This window comes from Colobus angolensis, unplaced genomic scaffold (genome assembly GCF_000951035.1).
Source record: "Colobus angolensis palliatus isolate OR3802 unplaced genomic scaffold, Cang.pa_1.0 Scaffold110, whole genome shotgun sequence".
NCBI classification, from domain to species: Eukaryota; Metazoa; Chordata; class Mammalia; order Primates; family Cercopithecidae; genus Colobus; species Colobus angolensis.
Window position 1 is genome coordinate 1,633,776 of NW_012112031.1, and position 13,662 is coordinate 1,647,437.

A 13,662-nucleotide genomic window follows, 5' to 3' on the forward strand; every position below is an offset into this window, starting at 1 on the left:
AAAGAAAGAAAGAAAGAAAAACAGGAGTGTGGCTTTGAGAACCAGAAATATCAGCAACAATTGCTGTGGCCCAGGTTCTGTCTCTTGGCGACTACCATGTCCATCTCTGCTGGTACAGATAGCAACTCCTCTACCTTCCTCCCCCTGCCAGAATTTGGTTATAGGTGAGATCTCTTTTCTCTGTCCCTACTCGCCCCATACCAGATCTCTCTGATCCTAGTGGGACTTCACCTTCCCCGATATGTCCCTGGGTTAAAGCAAGAGCTTCTGTCTCCACTGGCAGTTTCTTCCAGGTGCATGCCTCCTGCCACCCTTTACTGATAGATCTGGCTGTACTTCCTGAGTTTATTTGCTGGAAAGGGCACTCATCTGATGACGGATTTCAGTGAACAGAAACCCAGGTTCCCACCCATCCAACATCAGCATTTCTTCTTAGATCCTAGCAAGGGGAAGGGATGTAAGTTAGCTGGAAGAGAAACTGAGATGCTGATGAGCCAGTCTGGCCCTCACCCCGATGGGGGACTGTGCATGGAAGACCCTCATCTTCTTGTCTTGGCCCTACCTCCCCCAGCGAGGGACCCATGGCTTCTCTCTAGTCTTTCAGGCTGACGGTGGAATTGTACCTGGTGACAGGTCCATCGTCACGACGTGTCCTGGTACCCCTGGTTTTCTCGTGCCCGGGGCTGGGTGGATGGGGTCGAGACTGCAGGACATCATTGACCAGAATGCGGATCCCCAATATGATGCTCATGACGCCCACAGTCACCAGCCCAATTCCCCCCAGGGTGACCAGAGCAAGAGGAACCTGGTGGCGCTGCCGGAATAGCCACAGACTCATCCACCCTAGCGGGACCAGGCGGAAGAGGGCCAGGGTGGCCAAGGAGGCCCAGCTGGTCACACTGAAGGCCAGGGATGGGGCTTGGCGAGAGAGCAACAGCAGCTTCCGCAGGTGCAAGCAGGCAGAGTTCAACTCCAGGAGCAGGGACACCATGGAGAAGCCCACGTAGTGGCCAGACAGAACAGCGGTGCTGAGGCAGCTCACCACCTGGGAGCCCGGGTCACAGGTCAGAGGACCGCCCATGACCTGCCAGCCATCATGTCCCAATAACCCAGGCCTTAAGAGAGACTTCCATGCATTCTGTGGGACTCCCCAAACACCTGACCTTTATGCTTTTACCTTTATCCTGGGGCCCTGAGCAGCCTTGAAACACCCCTTCCATAGATGAAGCCAGGATTGGCCCAGGGAGGGGCTGTCTCATCCCCTAACACCCCTTTAACTTCCCATTCCTGGGCTTTTTTTTCATTCTTTTTTTTTTTTTTTTTTTTGAGACAGAGTCTCACGCTGTCACCAGGCTGGAGTGCAGTGGCGTGATCTTGGCTCACTGCAACCTCCGCTTCCCTGGTTCAAGAGATTCTCCTGCCTCAGCTTCCCGAGTAGCTGGGACTACAGGCGTGCGCCACCGCACCCAGCTAATTTTTGTATTTTTAGTAGAGACAAGGTTGCACTGTATTAGTCAGGATGGTCTCAATCTCCTGACCTCGTGATCCACCTGCCTCGGCCTCCCAAAGTTCTGGGATTACAGGCGTGAGCCACCACACCAGGCCTAGGGCTTTCATACTGCATACCCACACCCTATTCTAGGGCACCCCTTTCTCAGAAAAGCTCCATATTCCACATTTCCGTGATCAACTGCACACCTGTGGGGGGACCCGAACTCCTTAGGCTCACATGGTGGGTGCCCTGGCATGGTAGGTGCCCTTGTATGGTGGGTGCCCTGGCATGGTGGGTGCCCTTGTATGGTGGGTACCCTGGCATGGTGGGTGTCCTGGCATGGTGGGTACCCTTGGATGGTGGATGTCTGGACTCCCCAGCTCTGGCCAGCAGCCACCTCCTCCCCCTAACTCAGCCTAAGACTGGGGAGCCAAGCACCAGCTGGGGGCAGAGACTCTGTGGAAAATGATAGGACAGAAAAATGAAGAGAGGGCAGGGGGCGGTGACTCACCCCTGTAACCCCATCACTTTGGGAGGCCGAAGTGGGCGGATCACCTGAGGTCAGAATTTCGAGACCAGCCTGGCCAACATAGAGAAACCCCATCTTTACTAAAAATATAAAAATTACTTGGGTGTGGTGGTGGGTGCCTGTAATCCCAGCTACGTGGGAGGCTGAGGGAGAATTGCTTGAACCCAGGAGGCGAAGGTTGCAGTGAGCCGAGGCCGAACCACTGGACTCCAAATTGTGTGACAGAGTGAGACTCCGTCTCAAAAAAAAGAAGAACGAGGAGAGACTGGGAGGCTCAGGCTGGACAGGGCTCCCCTCCTCCCCTCCTGTCTGGCTTCTCCCCTCAGAGTCTCACCACCAAATGATGACAGAGAAGATCCCAGGTCTTGCCCAAGGTCTGGTTCCACAGCAGGTCAGCTCCGTCTGCCACGAAGTAACCTGTGGGCATGGGGGTAGGGGTTAGGCTGCTCCAGAGCCTGGGCAGCTTAGAGAGGATTTCTAGCTCCCCCCTCCCCGCCCCGCCCCTCTCCCAGTTCTTAGGTTTCCCTTGGTAAAAGCTTCAGGAACGTTTAACCCCCATGGGGGAGGGGAATGGACCTCGAAGGACAGCAGAAGGTGCCCCCCGCACCCCCGTCGCCCCACCGGCCCAGCCTTCCCTGCAGACTTACCCACAGACACAGCCACCAGCACCAGGGCCCAGCGCGGGTGGCCATGGATGGGGTCGGCGGCCATCTGAGGGTACAGTGACAGGCTGGGGGTGTGGAGGGGGAAGGGAGGGGCATGGTTAGCCTCTCCAGGCCCTGACCCCGCTCTCTCTGTCCGCGCCCCCACCCCAGTCTCAGCTCTGGAGACGCCCGCTGGGTCTCCCGGCCTCAGCCTCCCACCCCTCGCCCTCGCCCGGTGCGCTTCGAACTCCCAAGCCCGCACCCGAGCAGCGCCCCGGCCCCCGAAAGCAGGCTGTGCGCCAGGGAGACGCAGAGGTTCCGCCACTGCCAGCGGTCCCGAGCGGCCAATTCCGGCGTGGGCAGCCGCCGCAGACCCCAGTGCAGCCCTCGGAACGCGAGGAAGGAGGCGCCGGCCACCAGGAGGCCCGGGGGCGCCATGGCCCGGCGGCGGTTGGGGGGGCGGAGGGTCCAGGTCTGTCCGCTCGGTGCCCGCGCTCTCGGCCGGGACTGGCACCCACTTCCCTGCAGGGCTGGGCCCCCGGCTCCCCTCCCCGCCCCGCCTTGGAGATCGGCAGGAACTTTTCCCCGCTGGTCCACGCCCCGTCCCTCGGCTGCACGGTGATTGGAGCACCCGCGGGGCCACCACCCCCGGAGCCTTGGCCACCGATCGCGTCCCACCCCAGCCAGGGGAGCGGTTCGGGGGCTCCGGAACCTGGAGCTCGGGGGTCCTCCCCAGCTCCAGGCGTCCTGAAGCGCTGGAGTTGCAGACCTGGGTCTCCAGTCTAACCTCACCTGACACTCCCGGGCCCCGCCCACGAACCTTGACCTCCTCCTCCCGGCTCCCGCGCCTTTCACCTACTGAGCGTCACCACCACCCACCGCCACACCCTGGAAGGCAGAGGCCAGCGCAGCCCACACGTGCCTGCCCAAGTCTGGCCGCCGCCCCCACTTCCCTCTCAGCGTCCATGGTGGGGAGGGGGCGCCCCACTTTCTTGGAGCCACCCCTTCTGCCTCCTGAGTTTTCCAGGCCTTTAACATATCCCAGAAAACCTGTAATTCCAGCAGTTCTGCTCCCCGCCTCCACAACCCCCAGGAGCCCCCATGTTGGAGAAGCGACGCACTGGGCCCCGCCCTGACCCCCAGCATTGTTTTTAGCCCTACAGAGGAGCCTCATTAGGAAGACGAGACAAAAGGGAATCGCTGGCCCCCGATCTTGAAAACCACCCCCCTTCCCCAAGGGCCTGGTACCTGTTGGGTGGGTAGAGTATCTAACAATCCAAGGGCAAGGAAACGTAACACAGGCTCCCTTCAAGGCTGGGACAGAGTCAGAAGACAAAAACAGACCTGTCCTGCTCTCAGTAGCAGGGCTGTTAGGATTCTAGAACCCTCCAGCCTTAAGAGGAAAAGCCTCCCCCAGCCCCTCACCCACCACCTGAAGAGCCCCAGGTTTGCACTGCTTGCCTTCCACCTTACTCCACTCCACACCTCTTCAGCTGGCAGACAGTCAGCAATTCAGAGCTGTTTCCTGCAGGCTGAGAGGAAGGATTCCAGCTACTTCAAAGAATTAAGTTCATAAACGAAGAGGCGTCCCAACCAAACCTTCTCACCAAAAAGCTGAGGTCTTCCCTTCATTCTTCTACCCCCACTTCTCCAAAGGTTTAAATAATAACACCAATCTCTTAAATTATATTTATTATAGGACAGTAATACACAATTAATGTAGAAAATTTGGAAATTACAGAAAAACTAAAGATGAAAATTTCAGTGACTTTGTTCCACCATCCAAAGATAACCACTAAACATTTTTTAGCATGCCTTCCGTCTTTTTTATCTGCTCTGCGTATACAAGTATACACCCAAACTTTAAAAGACAAAATTGAGATCACATAACATGCACTATTTTTACAACCTTTTAATATTCAAGTATTTTTCTTTCAGTCAGATGTTCTTTTACATGACTTTTAATGTCTGTGCAGTACCCCACCATCTGGATGGAGATACAATCATTTCCTCAGACAAAATCCCCTACTGCAAACTTTCATTACAGCAGAAAAGGAATGAATTCCCAACCAACCCATTGCTTCCCATTTTTCTCCATTGCAAAGCTGGGATGAACATCTTATCACTAACTAAATTCTTAATTATTTTCTTAGGATAAATTCCCAAAGATAGAATTCATAGGTCAAAGGACGTGGAGCTTTTAGGCTACATGACACATATTACCCAACTGCCATCCAGGAAGCCTGCACCGATGTATACGATGTATACTCCCACGCGCAATGTATGGCAATGTCATTTCAGTAGTCTCTTTGCCAATATTGGGTCTTATTTTTTTCTGTTATGGTTTGCTAAGGGAAAAATGCTTTCGGCTCTATTTGCCTTTCTTTAATTACTAATGAAGCATACATTTTTTTCACGGTTTTTATCCATTCCGATTTCTTTTATGAATTTCCTGTGTATGTCCTTTCGCAGATGGCTTTTGGTCCTTGAGGCTGCTTACATAAACATTACAGGCTGGGCAGAGGTGGAAGTAGGGCGGTGAAGCCACAGGGCATTGCACTATGGTGCCACATCTTGGAGGCAGAAAGCCTGGAGAGAAATGGTGATCAGAGGAGAGGGCTGGAGGCTTGCCGTCGATGGAGGCTGGCTGTCCTCCCTCCTTTCGGGGTGCTCCTGGCCTTTACGGGCTCCTCTGTTGGACGCCCAGGTAGGACCCTGTGCTCTCCAGGCCTGGTCCTTCACTGGTCTGCGCATTCCCAGGCTCCCTTTCCTCACCTCTGCTCCATGATGGGTGAAGATGGCAGAGGCACATGTGAGGGCTGGAGGGAGACGCTGTGGCCAGTGAAGCAAGAAGAAGAAAGGACGGAGGCAGTGTCCAGGAACAGAGTGACCTTTGTTGCAGCCTATGCGTCTATGCCCTCCTCTCTACCACTGTCCCACTCAGCTTGGCTGCAGAAGGGCAGGGTTCCAGAGTCTACTCTTCTCCACATCCTTGAGTTTTTCACAAGCGGAGGATAAGATACAGCTCCCTGCACATCTCCTCCCACCAAATCGAACAGACAGCTTACTGTAGCCGCTGGGTGAGAATGGATCAGGGCTGGAGGGGGCAGGTTTACACTGCCTGACATCCAGAAGGAGGTCACATCCCACAACCCACCTCCCCTGCTTGCTGCAGGGGAGAATTTCCTGTCTGCACAGGCCTGAGCTGGGGATCACATACCACATTGGAAAGCAAAGTGAGGCAAGAAACAGGGCAGCGGCAGTTAGAATCCCACCAAGGGGCTGCTGTCCTGCTTTGGATGTCAGGGGAGGCCTTGGGCCACCCTTGCATGGGGGGACATCGTGGAGAGGCGAGCTCTTACTAGCTCCTTGCATTGGTCTAACTCTAACCCCCTCCTCCAGCTTCCCATTACCCCGCCCAGCTCCTGGGTGATGGTGTCCGGGATGGGGGAGGGACAACAGCTTATGTGAAAAGGTGTTGTGTTCCCACCCACAGCGGCGGGAGAGCCCAGGTTCTGAGTCGACTAAGTGGGCTTCTGACTCCCTCATGTACACTCATCTGTCTGGCTGCCCGTCTCACAGGTGGAGAAACTGAGACAGGAGGTCTAAGGGTCTCAGACACAGGTAAGTGGCCAGCAATCGAGAGTCTGGGCCAGCCTAAGGAAATGCAGGGAAAAAATAAGAGCAGAAGGATGACTCCTCACATCCGGGTTTTAGTGTCACTTTTCCTTGAAGAGTGACCTTATTTTCGGACCTCATCGGGAAAGGCCAGTGGGGAAGAATGAGAGACACGGAAGGAGGGTCAAGAAGGAAGTCGGGGAGACAGAGTGTTCTCTCCACTTCTTCCCACTGTCACACAAAGACCAACTAACCTTGGGTGGTTTGAGCCTTCTATTCCTCAATTCAGCCAGTGTCTCTAATCTAAAACCGCTCCTTGCTGGGCCAATCTGGGCAAAGGCTCTCCAGCTTTCCCAAAACGTATCATCAACCCTGCCGTTCGGACCTTCCCAGCCCGTTTCTGTCACCTTCCAGATGACGGGGAAAGCAGCTCCTCCTCCTCCTCGAAGCCAGGGGCAGAGGGCAACAGTTCTTCAACTGGCAGCTTTAGCTGGGTCAGGACATAAAGCTTGCCACTGAAGAACTACTGCGGCTCAGCCAGGTGAGGGTGTGAGAGGAACAGGCTCCTAGGGGAAAGGGAGGGAAAATGGGAAAGATCTGAGCAGGGAATGTTGCTGCAATGCTGACCCACTCACTGGCCATCAGGGTCCTGCCCCAGTAGACCTTTGAGATTCTAATGAAGGGTTGTAGCTCTGACTTGGGCCTGCAGAAGCTGTTAGCTTCAGTGAGCAGCAAGAGGCAGCTGTAAACAGACTTCTCTTACTCTTCTTTCCAGAACTGGAGTCTAGAGAAACCCAGTCCTGCTCTCACCCACCCCTGCCCTAGCAGCCCCCGGGGGCCCAGCCTCCTCAGCATTCAGACAGGGCAGAGCCCGAGACCCTGGACACACCCCACCAGCACACAGGTACTAGAAGTGTGGTACCTCAGGTCCAGAAATATGAGTTCAGGCATCAGCCCAAATGACTTGTTCCCAGGGAGTTCAGCTGGAAGGAGAGTTCTGGGGGCCTGGATTGGGGAAGAGTGAGGAAGGGAGGAGGCCTAGCGTTGGAAAGAAGGTCAGCAGAGGCCCCGGGGCTGTGAGGGGCGGGCAGGGGACCACAGGCTGGAGAGGAGGGAGGTATGGGCAGGGTGGCTGGGGCTGTGAGGGGCGGGCAGGGGACCACAGGCTGGAGGGGAGGGAGGTATGAGCAGGGTGGCTGGGCAGCTTCCCCAGGACTCTCAGATGCCAGGCATTCCGCTTGCGCATTCCGGGTACATCTGGTATGAATTCCAGGCTGTCTGCCGGCCCCTCCATGTCTGAACTTTGTTCCAAGTTCTAAGCCCCGCCCCCACAGTTCCAACGCATGAATCAGCAGGAAAAGCCGGGCCCTGCAGCATGGCCCAGGGAGGGGGCTGGGGGCGTGGCAGGCTCGGGGGATGTGAGCTGGGGAGGGCGGGTCTGCGCTGACACTCAGTCCAAGGGCATGGCCCACGCCAGGCTGAGGGGCCAAGGCGGGCTTGCCTTGGAATTTCTATACACAGAGGGTAAGAAAGATTGGGGGATACGGGGTGCGGTTCAAATTCCGAAACCCTCTTGGGAAGCATGAACTTTGTGTATCTTCCTTCCCCTGGGTGACCAGTCCAACTCCGTCCGACCTTCCTCTCTCTGAGATAGCTCTGTTCAACTCAGAGGACTCAGCAGCTGCTGAGAGTCTATGCCAAGCAGGTGCCCTTGGCTGCAGGGCGGGGTGGGCCCAGGGCACTGACCCTCTGACCAGCTGCTCCATCAACCCTCTGGCACTCTGACGGCTCCTGGCCCAGTCTGACAGCCAGGATGACCGGCCAAAGGAGTTGGAGGCTGGAACCAGGGCCGGAGGGAGGTGGGGGCGACAGCCTCGCCGGAGGCCATGGGGAGGGGCCAAGAGTTGGCCGGGAGGTGGGGAGAGAGGGAGCCCAGTGATGACTAACCCAGGCGCCCCACCCAGCCAGCCGGCTTCCCAGGCAGTCAGGGCCAGGCCTGGGCTAGGGGCCTCACAACCGGACAGGCTGGGGGGAGGTGCAGAGGTGACCTTCTCTCGGCCCAAGACGGCCAGTTAGTCTGGGGAGGGGGGGTTAGAGTTTCCAGGCCCTCCTCTTGCCCTCTTTCCCCCGCCCAACCGCGGTGAAACCCTAACCTTTGGGTTGCATAAGGCCCCGGCACCGCCGCCCCCTACTCCTCTCCCCTCCCCCCTTACATAACATCCCCTGGAGGGAACGAGAGGAGGGGCCGGCCCGCCCAGCGACCCCTTCCCTGCCAGGGCGCTGAACTGGCGCTGAACTGGCTCTGACCCAGTGAACGCCGACAGAGGCAAAGCACCTCCCCGTCGCCCGCTCGGGGGGGTCCAGAACCTCCCCAAGCTAGATGGCCGACCCCTGTATCCTCAGACCGGGGGCCGCCGGGTGAGCCGCCCCCGGCCCTCCGGCCCCTCGGCTCCCCCCGACCCCGCCACTCCGCCAGCCCTTCCGCCACGACTCCCGTCCCGGACTCTTTCCTCAGAGCTCCTGACACACTAACCCGGCCAGTCCAGGCCCCTCTTCCCGACGCGCCCCTGCCCCCGCCGCCCCCTCTCTCCTCCCCGGAAGGGCAGGGTGTGGCCGCCCGGACCCCACTTTCACCCTCCATCCCGTTACCGCGGCTCCCCGCTGCGTGACCGGGTGGCCAGCTCACACCCACCTGGTGCTGGGTGTGGGGGTTGCTGCGCAGAGGGGAGCAAATCACTGCGTCCTCTCCCCACGGCCGGCGGCGCTGTCTCTTCTCGGCGCCCAGCACACACCGGCTCCAGGCTCCGATCAGCTGGCGGCGTCGTGACGCACGAGCTGCGAATGCACCGCCCGGGGCCAATCACCGCCCACTGCTGGGCAACGTGGCCACGCCCACCCGGGGGCGCCGGGGCCTCGCCCTGGTCCCGCCTCTCCAGGCGCCCTGGCTCTGATTGGCAAGGAGATCACCCTTTTGCCGGGCGGAATTGCACCAAGCCACGCCCACCCACACACAAGCCGGCCAATAGACGGAAAGGCGTGGCCCAGCCCTTCGCGTCAGCGACCCGCTTAGAAAAGCGCTACGTCAAACGAGAGTCCTAAAGAGCAGGCGAAAGTCACGGCGTCTGCGTTTGCAATGCACGCTGGTCCGTGTAGTTCTCAGCCCGATACCCTCCTTCCCAGAACCCAGTGCGCTCTGTGAGTTGGCATTTTTAAACTGAGCTCGGAATCCGGCCCAGGGAAGTCCTTAAAGGGCGACAGCCCCTCCTTGTTGGAGCTATGAGTGCTTCTTTTAGACATCTCCCAAACTGACTCGCCGGCCTCGGCGGGACGCTGTAGCTCTTTAAGGAAAGGTGGCGCGGACCAAGGCGCAGGAGTGGACAGAGCATCAGCCCCCGAGGTGCAGAGGCTGCCGTTGGAGAGCTCTCGAGGGCTTTTGGAGGAGGGAGGACGCTCACCTCGCCCAGCCCAGCTTTCACTGGAGAGACCCAGCCCACTCCTCCTGGGGGCACTTCCTAACCAGAGGAGGCTTTTTTCTTGGATGTCTCTTCCCAGTCCCAGAAGAGTCCCCAGAGTCTCCCAAGAGGTAGCTTTCTAACAAAAGATTCATAGCACAGTCCTCACCTTAGGGTACAGGGAGGGCTTCTGGTCAGAAATTAGGGGATGGGCCATGCCAAAGTGCAAATGGTCAGCAATCGCATCCTCTGATTAACCCCCATTCAGTCCCGCCCTCCAAAGCTCTTCACTGACTCAGGCCTACTTAGGGAAGAGATTTCGAGGGTGGAGACCAATGAGCAGACTGCTCCTTCCCCAGGGGCCAATCAGAGCCTAGATGAGCGGGGGATGGGCAAAAACTGAACTGAACCCAATGACTTGGCAAAAGCTGTTGGTCGGCTTTTTTAAAGGGGCAAGCCTACCCCACCTTATCACTCCGCGCAAGCCCCAGAAAGAGGAACGTGTGGACTGAAATCCATGCCTTTTCCTTCAGCTCCAAATAAGGGCTGAGAGTAACTGAGCAGGAGAGACGAGCCTGGAGGGCGAGATCCTTCCCTCTGTTAAATACGCTCTCCATCAGGTAATTGATAAGGTTCCTTGGAGCTCCAGAATGCTGAGCCCGTGTTCAGGTCATTGCGCCTTTAAGGAAACTTCCTGCCTTGCGCCCCAGTAACAGCTGATTGTTGGAAAGTGTGACCTCAGGGGACGAATCAGCTGTTACCACATCCTCCTCCTTGCTTACCCTCCTCCATCCCCCATCCACCCCCATGGGTGGTGAAGGAAAGAACATGAGGGATGTGATTCTATGATCTTTCTTTTCCCCCATCACTCCAAGACTGTCTCCCCCAACCCCAACCCGAACCCCGCTCTACTCCTTAGTTCTTCAGAGGCCCTGGGCTTGGAAAGAGGTATTTCCTGTTAGCGGAGTCAATTCAGACTCTCTGGTCTAGATCCTCCCTGGTCTAGGGGGAGGCCAGTATTGGGGAGGTCCAGAATGGTGGCTCGCGCCGGGGAGGGTAGAGTGAACCCGAGGACCAAGCCTGGGGAGGAGGAATGGCTATGGGAAGCAAACTTGCGGTTCAGAACGCTGCTTCCCAGGCCAGCCGCCCCCTACTTCCTACTCAAGTTGCCCTGTTCCTCCATGGACAGGCTTGCCTGCTGATGGGATCCTCCTGGTTTTGCCCATGTACTCCACTTATTATATTTATTTATTTATTTATTTAGAGACAGAGTCTCACTCTGTCGCCCAGGTTGGAGTGCAGTGGCGCAATCTCGGCTCACTGCAAGCTCCACCTCCCGGGTTCACGCCATTCTCCTGCCTCAGTCTCCCGAGTAGCTGGGACTACAGGCGCCCGCCACCACGCCTGGCTAATTTTTTTTTGTATTTTTAGTAGAGACAGGGTTTCACCGTGTTAGCCAGGATGGTCTCGATCTCCTGACCTCGTGATCCACCCGTCTCGGCCTCCCAAAGTGCTGGGATTACAGGCGTGAGCCACTGCGCCCTGCCACATTTATTTATTATTATTATTATTATTATTATTATTATTATTATTATTATTATTATTATGGAGACGGAGTCTCGTTCTGTTGCCCAGACTGGAGTGCAGTGACACTATCTTGGCTCACTGCAACCTCCACCTCCCGGGTTCAAGCGATTCTCCTCTTTCAGCCTCCCGAGTAGCTGGGACTACAGGCACGCACCACGATTCCCGGCTAATTTTTGTATTTTTAGTAGAGATAGGGTTTCATCATGTTGGCCAGGCTGGTCTCGAACTCCTGACCTCAGGTGATCCACCTGCCTTAGCCTCCCAAAGTGCTGGGATTACAGGTGTGAGCCACTGTGCCCTGCCACATTCACTCCACTTCTAACTCTTCTCAGCTGCCACCTGGTCCCTGGGCCGCCCCATTTTTGGCTTTCAGCAGTGCCCTGCCCACATGGCCACCCCCCACAGCAAGGGTCCTAATTGCTCAAGGGCTGCAGGTGGGACACGTTGGCCCCAAAAGCCAGCATCTTTGGCTGGGAAGTGCTGCAGGAATACCCAGGTAAATATTTTGCCCTGATCCTGAGTTGGGAGTCAGTCACTCCAGGACAAGCTTAGTGTGAAGTCCTAAGACTGACTTGGCAAGGCAGGGAGAAATTGAGCAGGGCCCTGGCCAAACGTGGAAGAAAACGAAGCCTCACCAGCGGCCCTTCTTCTCCATTATCCTGAGCATAGAAATCCCATCCCTTTCCCGCTCACGGCCCTTGGGGTGACCCTTTTCCATTTTGTTCTGAACACTGACCCCACCCCCAAGGCGAGAAGCACAGGCTTCGAGTCCAGGGTTTCTTCACCTCAGCACCCACTGGCATTTGAAGTAGAATAATTTCTTTTTTTTTTTTTTTTTTTGAGACGGAGTCTCGCTCTGTCGCCCAGGCTGGAGTGCAGTGGCCGGATCTCAGCTCACTGCAAGCTCCGCCTCCCGGGTTCACGCCATTCTCCTGCCTCAGCCTCCCGAGTAGCTGGGACTACAGGCGCCCGCCACCACGCCCGGCTAATTTTTTGGAATTTTTAGTAGAGACAGGGTTTCACCGTGTTAGCCAGGATGGTCTCGATCTCCTGACCTCGTGATCCACCCGTCTCGGCCTCCCAAAGTGCTGGGATTACAGGCTTGAGCCACCGCGCCCGGCCACTGAAGTAGAATAATTTCTTATGGGAGGGCTACTGGATGCGCAGTAGGACATCTACGTGGTCCCTGGCCTCTGTCCTAGATGTCAGTGGCAACACTCATCCACCCCCAGCTCCCAGTTTTGACAGCCAAAAGTATCTCCAGACGTTACCAACTGTCTCCTAGGGGCCAAAATCCCCTCCAGCTGAGAACTACTGAGTTAGACACACTTAGATTCAAATTCCAGCTCTTACTAGCTGTGAAATTGTTACAGATAATTTCCCCTCATCTACAACATACGGTGAATAAGGAATTCAAGGTTTGTTGTAGGGATTTCAACAATTTAAAAATTTTTTAGGCCGGGCGCGGTGGCTCAAGCCTGTAATCCCAGCACTTTGGGAGGCCGAGACGGGCGGATCACAAGGTCAGGAGATCGAGACCATCCTGGCTAACATGGTGAAACCCCGTCTCTACTAAAATACAGAAAACTAGCCGGGCGAGGTGGCGGGCGCCTGTAGTCCCAGCTACTTGGGAGGCTGAGGCAGGAGAATGGTGTGAACCCGGGAGACGGAGCTTGCAGTGAGCTGAGATCCGGCCACTGTACTCCAGCCTGGGCGGCAGAGCGAGACTCCGTCTCAAAAAAAAAAAAAAAAAAAAAAAAAAAAAAAAAAAAAAAAATTTTTAAAAATTCAAAATTTGGCCAGGCACAGTGGCTCATACCTGTAATCCCAGCACTTTGGGAGGCCAAAGCAGGTGGATCACTATGAGCCCAGGAGTTCAAGACCAGCCTGGGCAACATGGCAAGACCCTGTCTCTTAAAAAAGTAAATAAAAAATAAAAAATGGCCCAGCGAGGTGGCTCACACCTGTAATCGTAGCACTTTGGGAGGCTGAGGCAGGCAGACTGCTTGAGCTCAGGAGTTTGAGACCAGCCTGGGCAACATGGTGAAACCCTAGCTCTACCCAAAATGCAAAAAATTAGCCAGGTGTGGTGGTGCACATCTGTGGTCCCAGCTACTCAGGAGGCTGAGGCAGAGGTTGCAGTGAGCCAAGATAGCGCCACTGCACTCCAGCCTAGGTGACAGAATGTGACTGCATCTCGGAAAAAAAGAAAAAAGATGAAAAACAAATTTAATTAGAAAACACCTAGCATAGTACCTGCCACACTGGTCCGCAGGTGGTGCACTAAATGGTAGAGCTTCCTTTTTTTTTTTTTTGAGACAGGAGTCTTCCTCTGTCGCC

The 13,662-nt window shown here is 56.1% G+C and overlaps 2 protein-coding genes and 1 long non-coding RNA gene across 4 annotated transcripts in view; 1 reads left to right on the plus strand and 2 right to left on the minus strand.

Moving 5' to 3' along the window:
* Nucleotides 1-592: 592 nt before the first annotated feature.
* Nucleotides 593-3,212, minus strand: TLCD2 (TLC domain containing 2). Its single transcript, XM_011955972.1, has 4 exons — nt 2,928-3,212; nt 2,669-2,751; nt 2,356-2,438; nt 593-1,045 (listed from the first exon to the last, which is right to left on the minus strand). Exons 1-4 carry the CDS (start codon nt 3,101-3,103, stop codon nt 593-595), a joined length of 795 nt encoding a protein of 264 aa, XP_011811362.1. The 5' UTR covers nt 3,104-3,212.
* A 1,130-nt stretch (nt 3,213-4,342) lies between these two features.
* Nucleotides 4,343-9,089, minus strand: LOC105521698. The gene is made up of 3 exons (XR_001003304.1): nt 8,976-9,089; nt 7,206-7,288; nt 4,343-6,849 (listed from the first exon to the last, which is right to left on the minus strand). It is a non-coding gene; the product is annotated as an uncharacterized LOC105521698 (long non-coding RNA).
* Nucleotides 9,090-9,367: 278 nt separating this feature from the next.
* Nucleotides 9,368-13,662, plus strand: part of WDR81 (WD repeat domain 81) — a 27,034-nt gene continuing 22,739 nt past the window's right edge. Inside the window, exon 1 of one of the 2 annotated variants that reach the window (XM_011955995.1) lies at nt 9,368-9,478. The gene's annotated coding sequence lies outside the window, so the exon portion shown is untranslated. The remainder of the gene's footprint in view (nt 9,479-13,662) is intronic. The other variant, XM_011956001.1, reaches the window with a different exon arrangement.